We start from the raw sequence: 17,395 nt of genomic DNA, 5'->3' as shown, positions 1-17,395 counted from the left end.
GAGGGGCTCGGTGTGCGGTACGGCGGGTTTGTGCCATCCCGGGAGCTCTCACCGAGCTGCAGGAGCGCGGTGCCTGGGAGCTGGTTTTCCCATGTAAAGAGCTTAAATGGCTTGTTAAAGTCGGGTAGGAAGGTTTCAAGAAGAGCTGTAGAAGTAACAATTATTATTTATTTCTCCCATAGGTGTGTAGATAAACGCTCAAAAGAGCTTTTCTAAAGAGCTGTGCAGCTTCAGATTTGTCACTGAGTAAAACGAGGGGTCTTGGGCGTTGTGCACAGGGAAGTGGCTTCCTTTTAAAAGTAATGCATCAGTAGAAGTCAAATATCTTAATTTCACCACCGAAATACTACTAAAGGTGGCCATGCGTTTGTATTTCTTTAGTAAAAATTAATGCAAGCATTACGATGTTCAGCTGAATGTGGTTATTTTTAGAACTTTGAGGATTTGTTAGAAACGTACGAAAAATGTGGTAAATCCCTTGAGTCAGAGGCTCAGTTTTGAGAAAAATGAGGACTGATTATAAAAAATAAATAATCCTCTTCAGAAGCAAAAATTCTACCCATTAAAAGTCTGATGTGCCCTAGATGAAGAAAAAGTTTAATCTCTGAGCTCATCATCCTGAAGGACTAGATCTTCTGAGATTTAAGCTTAAAATGTGGATTTTTACCTGTGTTTTGCACCATACTCAGTGGTTGAATTTGTGGTGGCAGCAGTTTTCCAGGGCTGCCTGCCTTGTGCTGCTCCTGTTCGCCAGACAGACTCTGAATTCCGAGTTCCTTAACGTGGTGAGGGGGTGGCCTCGGTGCTGTCACTGAACTGCGATTTCTTTAGACACTGTGGTTAATGGGACTGGTATTTCAGCCGTGTAAGGCAGGTCCGTAAACATTAATTTCCAAGTGTTAGAAATTTAAAGCTTAATTATCAAGATGCCTGCTTTATCCGAGAATATTTCCAAGCTTGGTTATTTGGAAGGTATTTTATTTCTCAGGAACTCAGTCTCTGCTGCATTTGTGTTTGGTTACTGCTGTTTCTCCTAGAAGCCTGATTTTATGGTGTTTTATTAATTCTTGTTGGGTCCTGGTGTTGAGAACTGGAAGGGAAATCTAGAAATCAGAGGAAGCAGTTACTTCTTTGTGGCTTGAATCTGTGATATGTTTGGTTATAGAAATAAAACCTTTTTTTGAACTGACATTGTAGCCTTGGAAGTAGTGAACAGCTGCTTGCTTAACGGAGTCACTGCTGACCACTTTTCAAATTCCCCACCAAGCCCCCATGCCATGGGAGAGGTTTTAATGTCTTAATTTTAGCAGAAACTCACAGCTCTGTTGTCTGGGTAAGTTGCAGAAACAGTTATTTAACTTGTTTTTTTCTGAATCCTGATGGTTTTAGTGGATTTGAGGCAGTTTGAGCAGGATAACGTGCAGCTGTCAAAATACTCGATCACCGGTAGAGCTGTATGGGGGGGTGCACCAATTTTTGATACTTTGCTTTATACAAATGAGGATATGAATAGATTTGATGAACCTCAGTAGTTATCAAAGTGTTTCATTTCAGTGACTGTGTGGCTGCTGTTTATCTTTGATAATCATTTGGGTAACTACCTTAGATAACAATTTACTGTTGTTTGCATAACAAGCTTGTATTTGATTGCATCTCTGATAACTATAATATTTTATTATATACATTTCTGCTTATATAAGCTAACATGATTTATGTTGCTTTGGATTGTTCTTGTGGTTTTGGACACTCAGATGTTTATTAGATGTAAACCTGATTATATTTTTATTGTTAACAGTCACTTGCAGTAACTTTTTTTTTTTTTAATGCATTATCTAAAATTCTGCTAGTTCTTGTCTGCAGTGTAAAAGTATGAACTTCCTTCTCTACAGAGGGGTTTGGGACCGGTCTGTTCAAGAGAAGCTCTCTTCCTCAGGGGTACTCTTGGTTATTTAGCTGTTACAGGTAACCAGTCCCATCTCTGTGAAATTCAGAAGCCTGCTGAGCACTGTAGGTAGTCTTTATTGACTACCTGTATTTGATACAATTTTTACTATAAAAGGATCCTGTCCTTTTCTTAATTTTTTGGGTATTAGTTTACTGTTAGTAATTACTTTTGCCTGTGGCCACATGAGAAGTGTTGGGAAGAATACTGAAATTCTGAGTTGAGAACAGGTGGAAGGGTACTCTTGCCCTAACCCCATGGTGAGGGTTATGTAAAAGCATTGTAAAGCTTATCACAACAAAGATTTCAGATTTTTGGTGTGTTTGTATAAAAGAAAACTTTGTGATATTCCTGGTGGTAAAGCTTTGAATGATTACATGTAAGGGTACACTCTGAAACACAAACTTACTTGTAATGTAGTATTAAAAGAAAATAGTGTAGGGGGAGGCAGGCGACTTTTAATCTGAACCCCTGGATGCAGTGCCTTGTGATCCACCTTCCCAGGTGGCACAGGCTGTCACCCGGGCTGTGGGAGCTTGTAAACAGGGAGGTGGCTGGGGCTGGGTGCTCTGTTGTTGTGGGGAGCAGCTCCTGCCGTGTGACTTCAGGCAGGCCTGGGCAGGTGCTGGCGAGGGCTGTGCACGTTTGTGGTAGGAAGCTGAGCCTCTGTGTTCATCATCTGTCACACGGCTCCCCAGGCCATTCGACAGCCTTGCCACAAAAGGGAAAAAGGCAAGAGAAAACATTTGGGTGGGTTTTTTTCTCTGTTTTTCATGACTCTTAGATTACATTAGTAGCTACAGTGTTGTTTACCAAGACTGCCTAGTAGTGGTAATGATAATGCAAATACTGAATAACTCACTGTTTACGTTGTACTGTTGACCAATAAATGTAGATGCAGTTGCAACATTTGTTTCCCATTACTTTTATACTTGATCTGACCTCACTTTTCTCTCAGTAACAGTATTTGCATTGTGGAATAAGCTACCTTGTGTTGAGATGATCCCCTTGAGCGCCTCCACTAAAGCAAGAAAATTTATAAATTGTTGTCAACATATTTCCCTATCATTTTTGCATTGGATGTAATATGAAGATTTTTTTTCTAAACTAACACAGGTCTTTATGGCATTTTATCTGGACAGGAGGGGAAAGCAGACAGATGCATGTGAGTGGCCCATGGCTGCAGCTGCCTCAGTTCATTCATTTATTGCCTATTGTAACTTGGAAGCATTCTTTAGGTAAGAAAGTTGCTTCAAAATATGTGGTTTATAAACTTAATACACTTCTCTCTGGAATCTTTAAATTGCATCTCAGTGGTTTGTGCTCTCAGTTATAATGTTATTTAAGTATGCTGTTTATATGTGGCATTATAAACCTTTCATTTGTTGGACACTGACAGTGCTTGAGAAAATGAATTCTATGTGCTGTACAGACTCTGCGCACTTCACAGGAGAGAGAACATGTGATACTTGTAGACTGTGCAATAGAAGGCCACCATAAATGACAGATTTCTTCAGGTGCCACCCACAAACAGTTACTAATGAATATCAGCTTTCTCTTTATAGACAAGCATGACTACTCAGCTCTAAATTTTCTGGTGTGTGAGCTGAGCAGCAGCATTACTTGCACAGATTGCAGTACTTGAGTTTGATTTTGTATAGAAGATGGGGGCTACTTCTCATGTATTCATAAATAATGTGTACTATACCTTTGTTAAACTTGGCATCTGTAAAGCTGATATTAACTTGGTAGTTTTTCAAAAGATGATGATATGACATGGCAGAATCTAAAGCCTTCTCCCATTTCTAAAGAAAAACAGAGAAGTTCAGCATTGGAAGGTTTCTAAAGATGTTATTACTGGTTGAACACAACACCTGGTAAACATCTGCTTTTAAACCTACTTTTAAAATCTGTCATGATTTAGTGAGGTGGGTGTTGCTGTGCTTGTAGCTTTCCATTAAAGCATCTTCAGATAATGTAAAATGGGTAACTGGATTTGGAGGTCTATTTTCTCATAGTGCACCAAGATACTCTGTCAAACTAAGCTACAGGGTAGTTTTTTCATTAGTATGTGGGGGTATATTTATACATTATTGGTATCTTTTTTCCAGATACAGTTTAATTAGCCAAAATTGTTTGTTTACTGTCAAGGTGCAGTAAGCATACTTTTGTGGAGTAAAAGTGAGTAAAGTTTAAAGCCAAGAGTCTTTAAATGTCAAATATTAGAGGTCCTGTGTTTAAGTGTAACTTTTCACTCATGTTTTGGTATAGGGTAAGCTGAAAAAAACCCCATTTCTTACCTAGGTTTGTAGTTTTCTTTGGGTAATACTCAAGAACTCAGAAGTGTATCTGTGTTGCATAAGAGTGCTCATCTAACTAAAATTGTAGATAATGTGAAAGCTAATTTTTTGCCCACAATTATACCTTCCCCTTAATGAAATGATATTTTTCAGATAATGTTTGGTAAAATTAATTTGCTTGTTACATTCTGTTGCTCTGCTTCCACATCTGCCCTGCAGAGCAGTGGGTAGTATTCATCTCAATCTTTGTTCTAGAATGTATGTTAGTCCTTCGTATAGGTTTCCCAGACACTGCAGAACAGTTTTTGTTTGGTTGGTGGCTTCACAGGTCGGTTCATCTTCTGGGACCCGTCCCTGCCTTCTGGTTAAGGAATCCATGCACACACGCAGGATGATTCAACAGTGGGATGGATGTTCAGATACCAGAAAGGTGCTGGTAACTTGACAGGAACCTCCACATTCTTTGGAGGTAGGAGTGTATGTATGTGTGTGTGTAAGCCTCTCATTTGAATACTACCTGGATTATATCACATGGGACTGTAATTTAGCTAACTTCAGTTGTGCTTTAAAATACATACTGTTTATAAAGTATTCAGAATGAAATAAGGATTCTTATTTTTGCAGTAAATGTTGGGCCTTCATGTTTGGTAAAAATGTTATGATGCATAACCAATGGAACCTTTTTCTGGCTTTGCATCCCACAGTGAATAATAGGAATTCATTTTGCTAGATTTAAAGGACTGGAGTATAGAGTACTAAACATAGAAATTCTGGAGATAGCAGTTTTTAAAGGCTGTAGCAACAAGAACAAGTTCTGGCCATGTTCTAGCAGGCAGAGCATAGATAACTGTATGCCAACAATACCTTGCATCTCTTCCTATATTTGGGGTGGATGTGCTGCATCTGGTCTGTAGCCTGACCTGTGGTTTAGGGGAATACCTTTTCTGGTTGTTCTCACATGCCGGAACTTCTTTGTGAGAGCCAAATCAGCAACCATGAAGTTCAAGTAAGTTTCAAGTAAGATAGGAAAAATTTCTGGTTTTATCAGAAACCTATCTTTAACCAAGATGTTGCAGATCTGCATGGGAATAGCAACAGCAGGGAGAAGCTTCTCAAACAACAGCATTTATTTAATTTTATTTTTTATTGTTCTGAGCTTTAGTTTTGGGAAACAGCCAAGTTTGTAATTCCTCTCAAGTAGGGAGGAGGAAGAACAGACAACAGGGATGTTTAACTCAAAAGGTATTTAGCCTTTGCTAAATTTAGCAAGGCTATGAGCAACTGTAGGAGAGAGTTTTGTAATGGTTAATTACTACATCCACATTTACTAGTTTGGAATGCCCATTTGTTGTGTGACTTAAAGCAGTCTAAAGTCATAAAACATGATTGTGTGGATGATAACTTGATGGTCTAGTAGCAAAATGTTTCTCCGTGCTGAGACTGCATTTTCATTACATTTGTAACACTATTAAATGGAAATCATGTGTCTATTCAGCGAAGAAGAACTATGATTTAACATAATTTAAAGTGTTTCTGGCTTATCCTTCTGCATACATTGCTGATTCCAATCATTAATGGAAATTTAAATAGACTGGGTGAATATTTGTAACAACTGCTAAAATAAGTTCCTTGGTAATCGAGGTAATTTGTCAGGAAGTCAAGCAGTAGTGAAACTGGTCATATGAAGAGCTCTTAATAAATTGGCTGCATTGTGCTTTCCAGCTTCTCAAAGAATGCACATGCCTTACTTTCATAAAAATGAAGTTTGTCAGACACCTAATGAGCCAAACAGATGAGGTCTTACAAGTTGGGGAAAATCCCAGGTAAACTTTTGATAGGGTAGTGTGTATTTTGGCAGCTGTTTTTGCAATACAGGGATTTGTGGTTTTTTTGTTTTTTTTTCTTTCTTTCCCCCTGCCCCCATAATGAAGATACTATGGAAAATTTTCAGTCCAGAAAAAGCAAGCTGTGTGGGTTGCCATGGAAGTTTGTTCAGTAAAAATAGATAATTTGCTCTGTTCGTTCTTGAAAAATACATGGTTGCTTTGAAAATACAAACTTCACACAGGTTGGGAAGAGAGAAGGTCTGGATGAACATCTGATTAGTGGGGCATTTGAGAAGGGGCCTCAACTGTACTAAAATAAATTGGCAAAAGCAGTTGTTGAAAATTGACTGAACAACAGAATTCAGTCTAGAACGGACTTGGTTAGATTGCACTGTTTCAGCCTGTGAAAACAGAGCTTTTTTTCTGCTGCTCTTCTCTGAGCTCTGGCTCATGTGGCAAATGTCCATTGCTGAAGTAGATCTCTGCAGTTTGCTGATTTCCAAGGTCACTGTCCTTTTCCAGCTGAAAAACAGCATGTGAACTTCACTTACTTTGCCCTGCTTTGATAACTGGCCTCTGAAGTTTTTTTATTGTTGTACAAACGTTCTTCCTCTGCTTGGCATGATTTGGAAAAAAAAAAAAGCGGGGGAGAGTGGGCAAAACTTTTCAGTCTGGCTCTTCTGAGCACATCTCTTCCAGATGTGTTTAAAAAGGGAGTTTATGAATTAAGTTCTGTAGTTGATAAACTTTTTTTAGAGATCATGAGTGGGTTCCATAGTTTGTCAATGGAGTTTAAATTTAAACTGAATCCACTTTCTCATTCTGAATTAAATTGCTGTTAAATACTTCTTGTTCCCTACAAAATGCTTTATGTACTGAGAAATACTAATGCATGGAACTACACTTGGTAAATTAACAAGTCCAAGTTATCCAGATTCAATCCAAGTTGTACCCAAGGTACTGAGGGAGAAGGTCCTTGCCAACAATCTGTGCACTGGGTATTGACATATGGATATGCTTCTTTTCAAAGTAACATTGCTATATTTAAATTTTGTTAACTTGCTATCTCTCACTGTGTTTCCACTGCCCTGTCTCCCTTCCTTCCCTAATATTCTGTATTTTTCTAGAGACCTATTGTACGTGAGACCTTTGAGGACCCTGTGCAGTTTGAATACGTCGGATTGTTACATTCTGAAACTCTCATGATGAAGAGAGCTGGGCAGAAGGTTGTGGCTGGAACTGAAGCTCCTGGAACATCACAGACAAGCAAAAAACAGAAAACTAGTTTACATGGCTCAGGGTTTGGGGAATCTGACCCGTGCACCTCGATGGACTGGGGCAGCCTTCCACACCACGTGATTCTGCGTGTTTTTCAGTTCCTGACTTTAGTGGATCGAGCCAGGGCATCTTCTGTTTGTCGAAGGTGGAATGAAGTTTTTCACATCCCAGATCTCTGGAGGAGATTTGAATTTGAACTTAGCCAGCCAGCCACTTCTTACTTAAAGTCTACACATCCAGATCTCATTCAGCAGATTATCAAGAGGCACGCTGACCATCTGCAGTACGTCAGCTTCAAGGTAAGCCATGGATGAGTGCTGGCTCGGTGTCACGTCACTGGGCACGAGGGATGCAGCTGCTCTGTGTCAGCTACCTTGAAGCTTGTACCTGGCAAGTCTGATGTTTAAAAATGCAACTACTGCAACAATTTATTTCCACATGTGCAGGCAGTTTCATCCAGTTTTCTACACTCTAACTTCTGCAGAGTAAAGAAAAAGTGAATGCCATGCAAAACCAGGAGAAAGGTGAGACAAAATAAGAGAAAGTTACTCTTCAGGCTTATGACTTGCCAATCAGTTCATTATTTAAGATACAAAGGCGTTGGCCATGCAGATAAAATGGATTAGTTTGCTGGAGCAAAGACTTTGTCAAGTCTATTTTGGGCTCTAAAAATTGGCATTTTTAAAAAAATGCATATGTATCGCTGTCTCTCATAGCACCAGTAATGTTACAGTATTGCAATAAGATGAAGTTATTTGAAGACAAGACTTAGATTTGAGGTATGTGTTCATACTAGAAATACCCAGCAGTCGCACTCAGGCAAATTTTCTAATAGTAACTTCCCTGAACTCTTTCTGGTCTTGAAATTTCCAGTCAGTGTTGCACTTGGTGCCACTGATAATTGCAGTCTGGAGCAGTACAGCTTAAGTAGACGTGGAACCTGCAGTCTCAGGTATCCATGGTGCTATTTTCTAAATAATACTGAAGAATGACTTCACTATTTTTATATTGCTTTTTGAGGTTGATAGTAGTACTGAGTCAGCAGAAGCAGCCTGTGACATCCTTTCTCAGTTGGTGAACTGTTCTATCAAGACCCTGGGTTTGATCTCTACAGCAAAGCCAAGCTTCATGAATGTCTCTAAGGTAAGGTTCTGCAAACTGTAACTAGCATATTTTAACTCACTCTTAAACCATTTTAGCTTTCTTAATGTTCTGTTTTTCAGTCGATGGTAATTTTTATGGAACAGTCTCTAGTTACTGTGTAGTAACAGAAGAGTTACCTTCTGGAAAATAAAGACCATTTCTTTTTTTCTGCAGAAAAATTCTAGATACTTCAGCCTCATCACTGTGTCCAGTTATCCTTGTAGTTGTCACTGTATTACAGCAAAATGATAAATCAGTGTAGATGAGTTAAATAATGAGTGTAAGGTTAATTTTGTCACATGTAACAGCATGTTTTTAAACAAAGATCCACTATGTTCATGTTCAAATAAGCCTTCCTTTGTTACACAAGAAAGGGGATGTGTGGGAAGTGCTTATTTTTGAACTTTCTGCATGTGTAGAACATGAGGTTAAAGCACTGAAGTTTTTGCCCATCTTTTCACAAGGTTTTTTTTCCCCTCTTTCAATTTCTCCAAATAGGCTCATTTTGCATCAGCACTGACAGTAGTTTTTGTAAACTCCAAGTCATTATCATCAATCAAGATAGATGACACACCACTTGATGATCCTTCCTTGAAGGTTCTTGTTGCTAACAACAGTGATACTCTAAAACTGCTAAAAATGAGCAGCTGTCCTCATGTTTCACCTGCTGGTGAGTAGTGAATATAAGTGAAAAATGGAGCTGTAAAGCACCATAATTGACTTAGTCTTGAGTTTGGACAGTTGGAAGGTGAAGGAGAATGTGGATGAGTTGGGTTGATGAAGGTGGGGGTGCTACTCACTTGACTGCATCTTCTGGAATCCTGGGAATTTTTTTTTCATTCTTTCCAGCTGCTTTGCTACGTCTGATGATAGGCCTTGAGGAGGAAAAGCCTCCAAAACTAGTGTAAGCCTTTCACACATGCTCAATGGACGTGATATTCATTGCTTTACCGTGTAAGGGTAACCAAATGGGTGCTCCTTAATGTGTGCAGATTTGTAAACTTAACTAACTAGTGTTCTGTGGGAACACCACAAAATCCCTGATCCATGAATCAGCTACTGCTTGGTGGGATAAAGGAGATTAAAACAGTTGGTCAGTAATTGTTTTGCAAGGTGCTGTGAGTGTGTACAAATTTCAAAGACCTTCAAAGTGTAAGACTCTGAATGTTTCCAAAGTGCCCTCTTGTGTCCAGATCTGGGACTGGTAGCTTCCTCAGTGGTTGATGAGGGACTCACTCCCTTCAAAATATAGCCTTGCTGAAAGTTCAGAGAGCTTCTCACTTGCCTTTCTCCTGAAACCTTAATGCTAGGGAAAGGGAGGCTGCGTCTGATCTGTTTCTGTATTCTTTTCTGGAGTCCACAAAAGGTGACTTAATCTGTGTACTTCATATCCCAGCACATTAGGAGGAGTTAACGTTATTTAGGTATAAATTCACAGAAGGTTCTAACTGTTAAACTGGGTGTCTGATGGTGATTTAAATAGTTTAGTTGAAAGCTGAAGGAATGAATATTAGGGAAGGGAATGGTGGTAACCTGAGCTGAATCTGACCTGATTCCAGTTGCTTCCTCAAAGTTGAGGAAATTCTGCATAGGGAGCAAAAAAGAGGAGAATATGCAGATCCAAGATGAATGTGGCTTGTGTCTTCTGCTGTTAAATGTTAATGGCCAAAACCCTGTAAAAGGTTGTGGATATCTAGAACTTAGGTATTTCATGGGGTTTGGATATAAGCGTGAAAACTCAAGCCAGTAGAATCAGTACTTGCTTGAACTTTACAGCAAACAACTGTGTTTATATTCACTTTCATTATACAGAGTAAATTTTTTTGTTCCTCAGGCATTCTTTGTGTGGCTGATCAGTGTCATGGACTTAAGGAGCTGGCTTTGAACTACTACATATTAAGTGATGAACTGCTGCTGGCTCTTTCAAGTGAAAAACATGTTGATCTCGAGCACCTTCGCATCGATGTCGTGAGTGAAAATCCCGGACAAGTTCAATTTCACACCATTAAAAAGCAAAGCTGGGATGCTCTTGTTAGACACTCCCCTAAAGTCAACATTGTGATGTATTTCTTCTTGTACGAAGATGAATTTGATGCTTTCTTCAGAGAGGAAACACCTGTTACACACCTGTACTTCGGTCGTGCAGTGAGCAAGGCAATGTTGGGTCGCATTGGCATGAACTGCCCCCGGCTGATCGAGCTGGTTGTGTGCGCCAATGGACTTCAACCTTTGGATGATGAACTCATCCAGATTGCTGAGCGCTGTAAGAACTTAACGGCCATGGGACTGGGGGAATGTGAAGTCACCTGCAGAGGTTTTATTGAATTTGTAAAGATGTGTGGGGGCAGGCTTACTCAGCTTTCCATAATGGAGGAGGTGCTGATTCCAGATAGTGATTACAGCTTAGATCGGCTTCATCTGGAAGTCTCCAAACACCTTGGAAGAATGTGGTTTCCTGATATGATGCCAACATGGTAAATTCCCTGTGTTTGTGGATAAAATGGTAGAATCGGGCTGTCGCTTTCTATGCAAATAAAAAATTTAAGAATTAAATGTGAAAAGTTTCTTCCAGATTTGAGTTTTTCTTCCTTGAAAAAACCTCTAGCAGACTAGCAGCAAAACACTCTACAATATTAATTGTATATTGAAATAGAAAATAGATATAATTGTACTTAGCAGTTCTGAAAGTTATGTCTGGTTTACAGGTGCTTCAAACTTCAGTGAATTTGGGCTTCTCTGAACTTCAGTTTAAAGGTTCCATTTACTTTAAAGTGGGCTTCTTTGGGGTTTTTTATGTCTTTGTTTAGTCTTTCTGATCTAGTCAGAAGAGGAATAGAGAAACAATTTTCCTTTAGGAAATCTCTCTGTGGAAAGCTGGATAGAACTTTGAGTACACTATTATTTGTCTTGATATTTTATATAGCTATTTTTTTTAATTATTCATGTTTTAAATTTAAAAGCTTGTATATTAAAATATGCTAGCCTGGGCTAGTCAGATACAATCTATCTTAAATTCATGGCAGTATAATAAAACGTTAATAAGCTTATGCTTACAAAAAACTTTACAGTTTTAAATTGCACTTTAATTTTGTCAGATTACAGAAACTACAGAATGCATTGTACAGTATGTTGTTTTTGTTTTATGCATTAAAAGGATGGGAAAGAGATTTTGTTAAACTTGCTGATTCTTAAAAGTTTGGTTCTAGATTGATTGCTTGAGTGAGTAATAAAGCACTTTGGAAACTGTCAGGACAATAAGGAATAGCTTTGGATTTAACCCAAATCCAAGTCTTCGTTATCAAAGACTGATGTCTAAATGCTGTTCCATGCTTTCATTACTAAGAAATAAGAAGGATTTCATACATGTGGCTAGTAAGAAGAGAAGGAAAGATCAAATGAATACAGTTGTCTTTGATCCATTTCTATTTGGAATCAAGGATTTAGAGCACTTACATTTGTTGCTTAGAGGCCAAAATGGACTGTAGTAATCTTATCTGTATCTTACAGAGCTTTGTGTAAGCACTGATTTCTAGAGAAAGGCTTGCTGGAGGTAATCCTGAAATATTTAATTCAGGACTGTTTAATACTTGTTGCTATTACCTGTTTTTTGAGAAAGATTGTATTATATTTATTTTCTTAAAAGGGGAAGGGCATGGTGAGTTGATGTAAATTAGAGTATGTATTTTTGTGTTGACATTTTGCACACTGTAAAGTCAAATGCATTGTATATAAATTTTACTGTAATGATTTTGGTGCCACGCTTGTTCTGTCTTTCTCTTGATAATGAGAAGTCTACAAGAATTTGCTGGTGGTGTTTGTCACTGTCGTGGTTTAACCCTGGCTGGCAGGTGAGCCCCTCACAGCCAGAGAGATGGGGGACAGAATCAGAGGGTAAAAGTGAAAAAAGTCATGGCTCGAGATAAAGAGCTTAATAGTAAAGCAAGAGCCACACATGCAGGCAACCCCAAAAAAGGGAATTCATTCACCACTTCCATCAGCCATCTCCAGGAAAGCAGGGCTCCATCACACATAAACATCCCCGTTGCTCCTTCCCCCAGCTTTATATGCTGAGCGTGATACCATACACTATGGAATGTCCTGTGGGTCAGCTGGGCTCAGCTGTCCTGTCCATATCACCTCCCAGATTGTGCACCCTCAGCCTCCTCCCTGCTGGGGCAGTACAAGAAGCAGAGCCGGCGGGGACTCTGTGTAGGCAATGCTCAGCTACAGAAAAACATCCCTGTGTCATCAGTGCTGCTTCCAGTACAAATCCACAGCTGGATTCTAGGTCCTATGAAGCAAATGAGCTATCCCAGCCAAAACCAGTGCATTCACGGCAGAGAAAATGTTTCTTCCCCACGTCCACAGAACACCAGCTAAAGGGTCAAACCACCCTTTGCTTGGACACACTCACGGATTTAAGGTAACGCTCACACCTGAGTCAGTAATGGTTTGTTGCCTGTTGCACAGTTAAGAAGCATCTGACTGTGGTTAGTAGAGCCTGTGATCTGAGCACTTCCATAATCCAGGGGATTATAATTTAAACACAAAACTGAAATATTTCCAAACAGTATTTGGTTTAAGATGTGTGGTTTGCTTTAAATGGAAATGTAATAAAGGGCTTTAATCTATGCACTGATACTTGGCTCATCCATCTGTTGCACTGTGTCCTGTTAGGATTCTCTCCTGCTAGAAGCCATGTGTGTAACAAACCTTGGGAGAGGCTGGAGAATGGCAAATTGTCATTTCATGTTTGTGCCTGAAACCTGAGGATTTCTGTCATGCAAACCGTAAAATGGAGTGTGGACAAAGCTTGTGGGTGTTTGGGAAGTCCTTGAGTCCTCTGTGTCTCTCCAGCTAATGGAACAGTGTTAGTGTATTTAGAAACACTGGTGACAGAGTTGAAGTTCAGGGGGAAACTCTTAAAAGGCTGCTTTGGATGTTGTCCCTTTCTCGGTCCGTGTCACTAAGGTAGTGTTTCTGTGAAGCCGTGAATCATGGAATTGCTATGGTTGGAAGAGACCTTTGAGGTCATCAAATCCAGCTGTTGAATGTCAGCTTGCTCCAGCTCCAATCTTCCAGTTAAATGGGCCTGCATTGATAAATGTTGGGATTTTTGATGCACTGATTTTTTGAAGCATTTGTTCTGCTCCCTGATCTGAACAAGTGAGGCCAGCTGGTGCTTGGAGAAGCTGACAGGAGTGCACCTTCTCTGCCACAGGAGGGAGTGAGCGCTTTGCTTTTTAGCTGATTTTTCAGACTTAGAAAAAGCTAGTCTTTGCTAATTTCCTGATTCTCTGGTAAATAGAAATTCCAATAAAAACGCAAATCTTTTTTTTGTTTGTTTTCCAAGTCCCTGTTGCCATCCAACAGACACTGCTTGTGTAAGGCACAAAGTATTGAATAGGTGATAGTATAAACTTGTGCATGGGAAGAAAAAACAACTTTTGGATGCTGAGATGGATTTATTTGGAATTTACTGCATTTCCATTTCAATCTCTTTGCCCTTTACCCCTTTCAAGATTGCTTGTAGGATCCGAATGATCGCAGTTCTCAATGTGAATATGAGATGTGATCCCAGGAAATACTCTTTGCATTGGCAACATTCTCCCAAGGACTTGTCCCTTGGAAATTGCACCGTTGTATCTTATGGGATGGATACAGAGTAGTTTTACACAGAATCCTGGTGAAAAAACAAGAGGAGGGAAAACATTAGATGACTGATGAAGCATTTATTCTTCTGTACTAAATCTATTTCAGAAATTTTAACAATTTCTGTCTTGTCCTTTCCACTGAGATAGCAATGGTGGAAATACCAAAAAGCAAAGACGCTGTGGTCATAAAAATTAGGTAGTGGTTGGAGTCATTAACTTGGTAGAAGAGAGAAGATGGAAGGCAGGGAGAAGGTGGCAATTCATGCTGTAGGAAAGGGAAAAGCCTGAAGACATTCTGCAGGACTCAGTTATCTGCACTGTAGCAGGAGCAAAAAGTTCTGCATGTAAGTGGATAGAAGAAAACATGGCTAGACTACTTGGCTAACTAAGTAGTATGCTAAGGTAATGCATCCTGTATGAGCTCAAGACAAAGAAATGTTAAATGAAAGAGAGCTATTTACCTGATCCCCTGATTTGGACTCCATCATCAATGGCATTTCCATTGTGGAAGAATTTAACAGGCCCAGAGAGCTGGCCAGAGAAGGGAGCGTACACAGTTGCCCCGTCAGCACAGATGACATCCACTGCCCGGTGCTTCCCTTTGCCATTGCGTCTGAAAACAAACACATCGTTACAGAAATCTCTGGTCAGGCCCAGTGTTGCAGAGAGAGGTCAGGCAGCACATGGTGAGATCTGGAAATGCGTTGTTAGGACAGAAATAGTGTCAGTAAACTGGCTGAAGGATCTGCAAAGGTGTAGGTGATGAAATGACACGTAGGGTGGATGACCTGTAAGAGTTGGAGAAAAACACCTTTCTTCCAGGTCTTTAAAAAAATCCATAGTCACAGAAAGTTTGGTTGTCTGAAGCACATCAAGTCCAACTTTCCCCTTGAGTCAGGAGTGTTCCCAACATTAGGTCAGGTCAGGCATGGCTTAGTCTAGAGAGGTGTTTTGAGCAATGTGGGCAGCCTAAAAGTTTCCTCATGTCCAATCTAAACCTTCAAAGCTGTAATTCTTACATGACCTAAACAGAATTCAACTCTAATGGAAGAAACCCCCTGTGTTCCAATTATTGTATTACCTTGGAGCTCCGTAGTATCCACAGCCATACCTATCGCAGCCTCTTATCTCGTTGGTAGGGTTCCCAGCACACACTGCAGCCCAGCCTCTCTCCTGTTGTGGCAATGGTGGAACAGCTTTGAAATAAAGGAACACAGCACATCAAAGTTAACTTCTAGATAGTTTTAGCACTTACATGTTTGCAACTACGATGTTTGATTTACAGTTAGGTAAGAACATACTGGAATTACATCCCATGCTTGTAGTTGGATTTCCCCCCCATAAAATTTGTCATCCTTTAGGAAATGTAAATGGAATGTAGAACTAAGATGTATGGTTATTTTCTAGATTAGGGTTATTTCGTAGAAGAACCATGCTTTAAATAAAAAAATTCAAAAATACTATCACAGGTCCTAGAGTGCAAATCTACTCTTGTTCTGAGTTGCTTTTTTTGTTGTTAAGGGTTTTTTTACCAGGCGTAAGCAGATGAGTAGGATCAGAGTGGTCACAGTTCTCAACGTGGATATGAGAAATAATGCCAGGATATACTTTTTGCATTGGCAGCATTTTCCCGAGTTGTTGCCCTCTGCGGATTTGGCCGTGGTACCGGATGGGGTGAATGCAGACAAGCTTCACACAGTAACCTGGGAGAGACGGGAGAGGAAGCGAGGTCAGGAAACATCAGCTGCATCTGCTCCTGGGGTGAGCAAGAAGCATTCCCTGCCAGTCTCTTACTGGAGACTGTTAGGATAAAGCAGAAATGTAGTCAAGGTACCAACAACGGTGAAATCAAAATTACTGTATTTGCCAGGGCAAAAAGAAAAAAAGGGAGCTGAAAATAGAGATGGGAAAACATCCTCTCAGCAAAACTGAGGACGTATTTCCGGTGCTTTATTTTTACTGTTTCCTATTTTTTGATTTGGGGTTGTTATTTTCCTGCTACATGTTTTTCAACTCCTTTCTTTCCTCCTGTCCAAGAAAAGCATAGGAAAGGACTACATCCTGCTGGTGCTGTCTTCCAATAATTCAGCATGCTAGAGAGGGTGCAAGATTAATCAACATGGTGCCTGAATTGAAGAACCACAGAAACCTTGCTCAAGTAAATGAAATGATTACTTGTGCACACCGCACAGCACACCTGCTGTTAATTACTTGCCTGATCCCCTGATCTGGACTCCATCATCGATGGCATTTCCATTATGGAAGAATCGGATGGGTCCCGAGAGCTGCCCGCTGAAAGGAGCGTACACCGTGGCTCCATCAGAACAGATGACGTCCACACCGCTGTGCTTTCCTTTGCCACCATGCCTGGAGGCAGAAATACATTACTAGAGACATCTCTCAGGGTTAATGCTATGTATCACTTGGTCACTTAATGCAGGATGATAGCTGAAGCTTGTCTAACAAAATTTTTTACCTTCAATGATATTGGGTAGAAGTAGCAGGTTTGAAGCATCGGGGTTTTTTGTTGCAAATTGTTCATATTACTCTGAAGTACTTTAGAGTGAGATGAAATTTCAAATTTAAGCTTATTTTTTATTTTCCCAAGTTCATGGGCTATTTCAAACTATTATAGAAAAGTACCATTTTTTTACCCCAAAAAACATCTGTGCCCATGTAAAATAGAATCTTATGTTTGGCATTTTGTCACTTAGAAATTTGGAAGTTGCATGATGAAGATGGACACTTACAGAGCCTGGGGAGAGGAGATGACAGGAAAATGCAGGAGTGATTCTACGTTAAAAAGCATTTTTTCAGAGAAATATAACCCGTTATTTTATGAGGTCCCTACTTAATGATGCTGACAGACTTTTAGTTTGTGTAAATGAATCTACTCGGCTTCCTATAAGCTGTTGCTGAGTGTTAGTTAAATTTCTGGAGTATAATCAACAAGGATAAAGGACAAAAATCCTTGAAATATTTCCATTTCCTTTACTCTGTCTGTAGTTCATGTAACAGTCCTGCTCCTTCACCTCTGCATCTGTTATCAGCAGTGGTATCACTGTGCTTCTGTAAGATTGCCAAGGAATATCCCAAAAATGAGTAAGAGGTCCTGCAGACAACAGTATTCTCTCATTCCGAGTGTCAGCCTGTTTAACTGTTCTCTTTCTGCTGCCTGAACATTCAATTTAGGAAAGCCAAGTGGCCGCCGGTGCCCAGGCTCCGCCGCGTTACCTGTCAGCACCGAAACTC

General features: G+C 39.9%; 2 protein-coding genes across 7 annotated transcripts in view; one reads left to right on the top strand and one right to left on the bottom strand.

The window, feature by feature from the left end:
* The first annotated feature begins 6 nt into the window (after window positions 1-6).
* FBXL21 (F-box and leucine rich repeat protein 21) lies at window positions 7-13,130 on the top strand. 6 transcript variants are annotated; one of them, XM_017732967.1, is made up of 8 exons: window positions 7-1,333; window positions 1,890-1,962; window positions 3,085-3,180; window positions 4,571-4,711; window positions 7,196-7,645; window positions 8,367-8,489; window positions 8,988-9,159; window positions 10,324-13,130. In XM_017732967.1, the coding sequence occupies exons 5-8, from the start codon at window positions 7,271-7,273 to the stop codon at window positions 10,965-10,967; spliced, it is 1,314 nt and encodes a 437-aa protein (XP_017588456.1). In that variant the 5' UTR covers window positions 7-1,333; window positions 1,890-1,962; window positions 3,085-3,180; window positions 4,571-4,711; window positions 7,196-7,270; the 3' UTR covers window positions 10,968-13,130. The 6 variants fall into 6 exon arrangements, with proteins under 6 accessions (XP_017588456.1, XP_017588457.1, XP_017588454.1 ...); XM_017732968.1 differs by lacking the exon at window positions 1,890-1,962; XM_017732965.1 differs by having other exon boundaries at window positions 1,890-3,180.
* Window positions 13,131-13,934: 804 nt separating this feature from the next.
* LECT2 (leukocyte cell derived chemotaxin 2) overlaps window positions 13,935-17,395 on the bottom strand; it is a 4,523-nt gene continuing 1,062 nt past the window's right edge. Inside the window, exons 3-7 of the mRNA XM_008632640.2 lie at window positions 16,359-16,510; window positions 15,676-15,846; window positions 15,225-15,339; window positions 14,605-14,756; window positions 13,935-14,172 (exon numbers count right to left, since the gene is read on the bottom strand). Of these exons, the coding sequence (XP_008630862.1) occupies window positions 13,982-14,172; window positions 14,605-14,756; window positions 15,225-15,339; window positions 15,676-15,846; window positions 16,359-16,510 (781 nt within the window). The 3' untranslated portion in view covers window positions 13,935-13,981. The remainder of the gene's footprint in view (window positions 14,173-14,604; window positions 14,757-15,224; window positions 15,340-15,675; window positions 15,847-16,358; window positions 16,511-17,395) is intronic.

The sequence above is a fragment of the Corvus brachyrhynchos genome, unplaced genomic scaffold (assembly GCF_000691975.1).
Source record: "Corvus brachyrhynchos isolate BGI_N302 unplaced genomic scaffold, ASM69197v1 scaffold54, whole genome shotgun sequence".
Classification (NCBI taxonomy): Eukaryota; Metazoa; Chordata; class Aves; order Passeriformes; family Corvidae; genus Corvus; species Corvus brachyrhynchos.
This window is presented reverse-complemented; position numbering and strand designations above follow the sequence as displayed.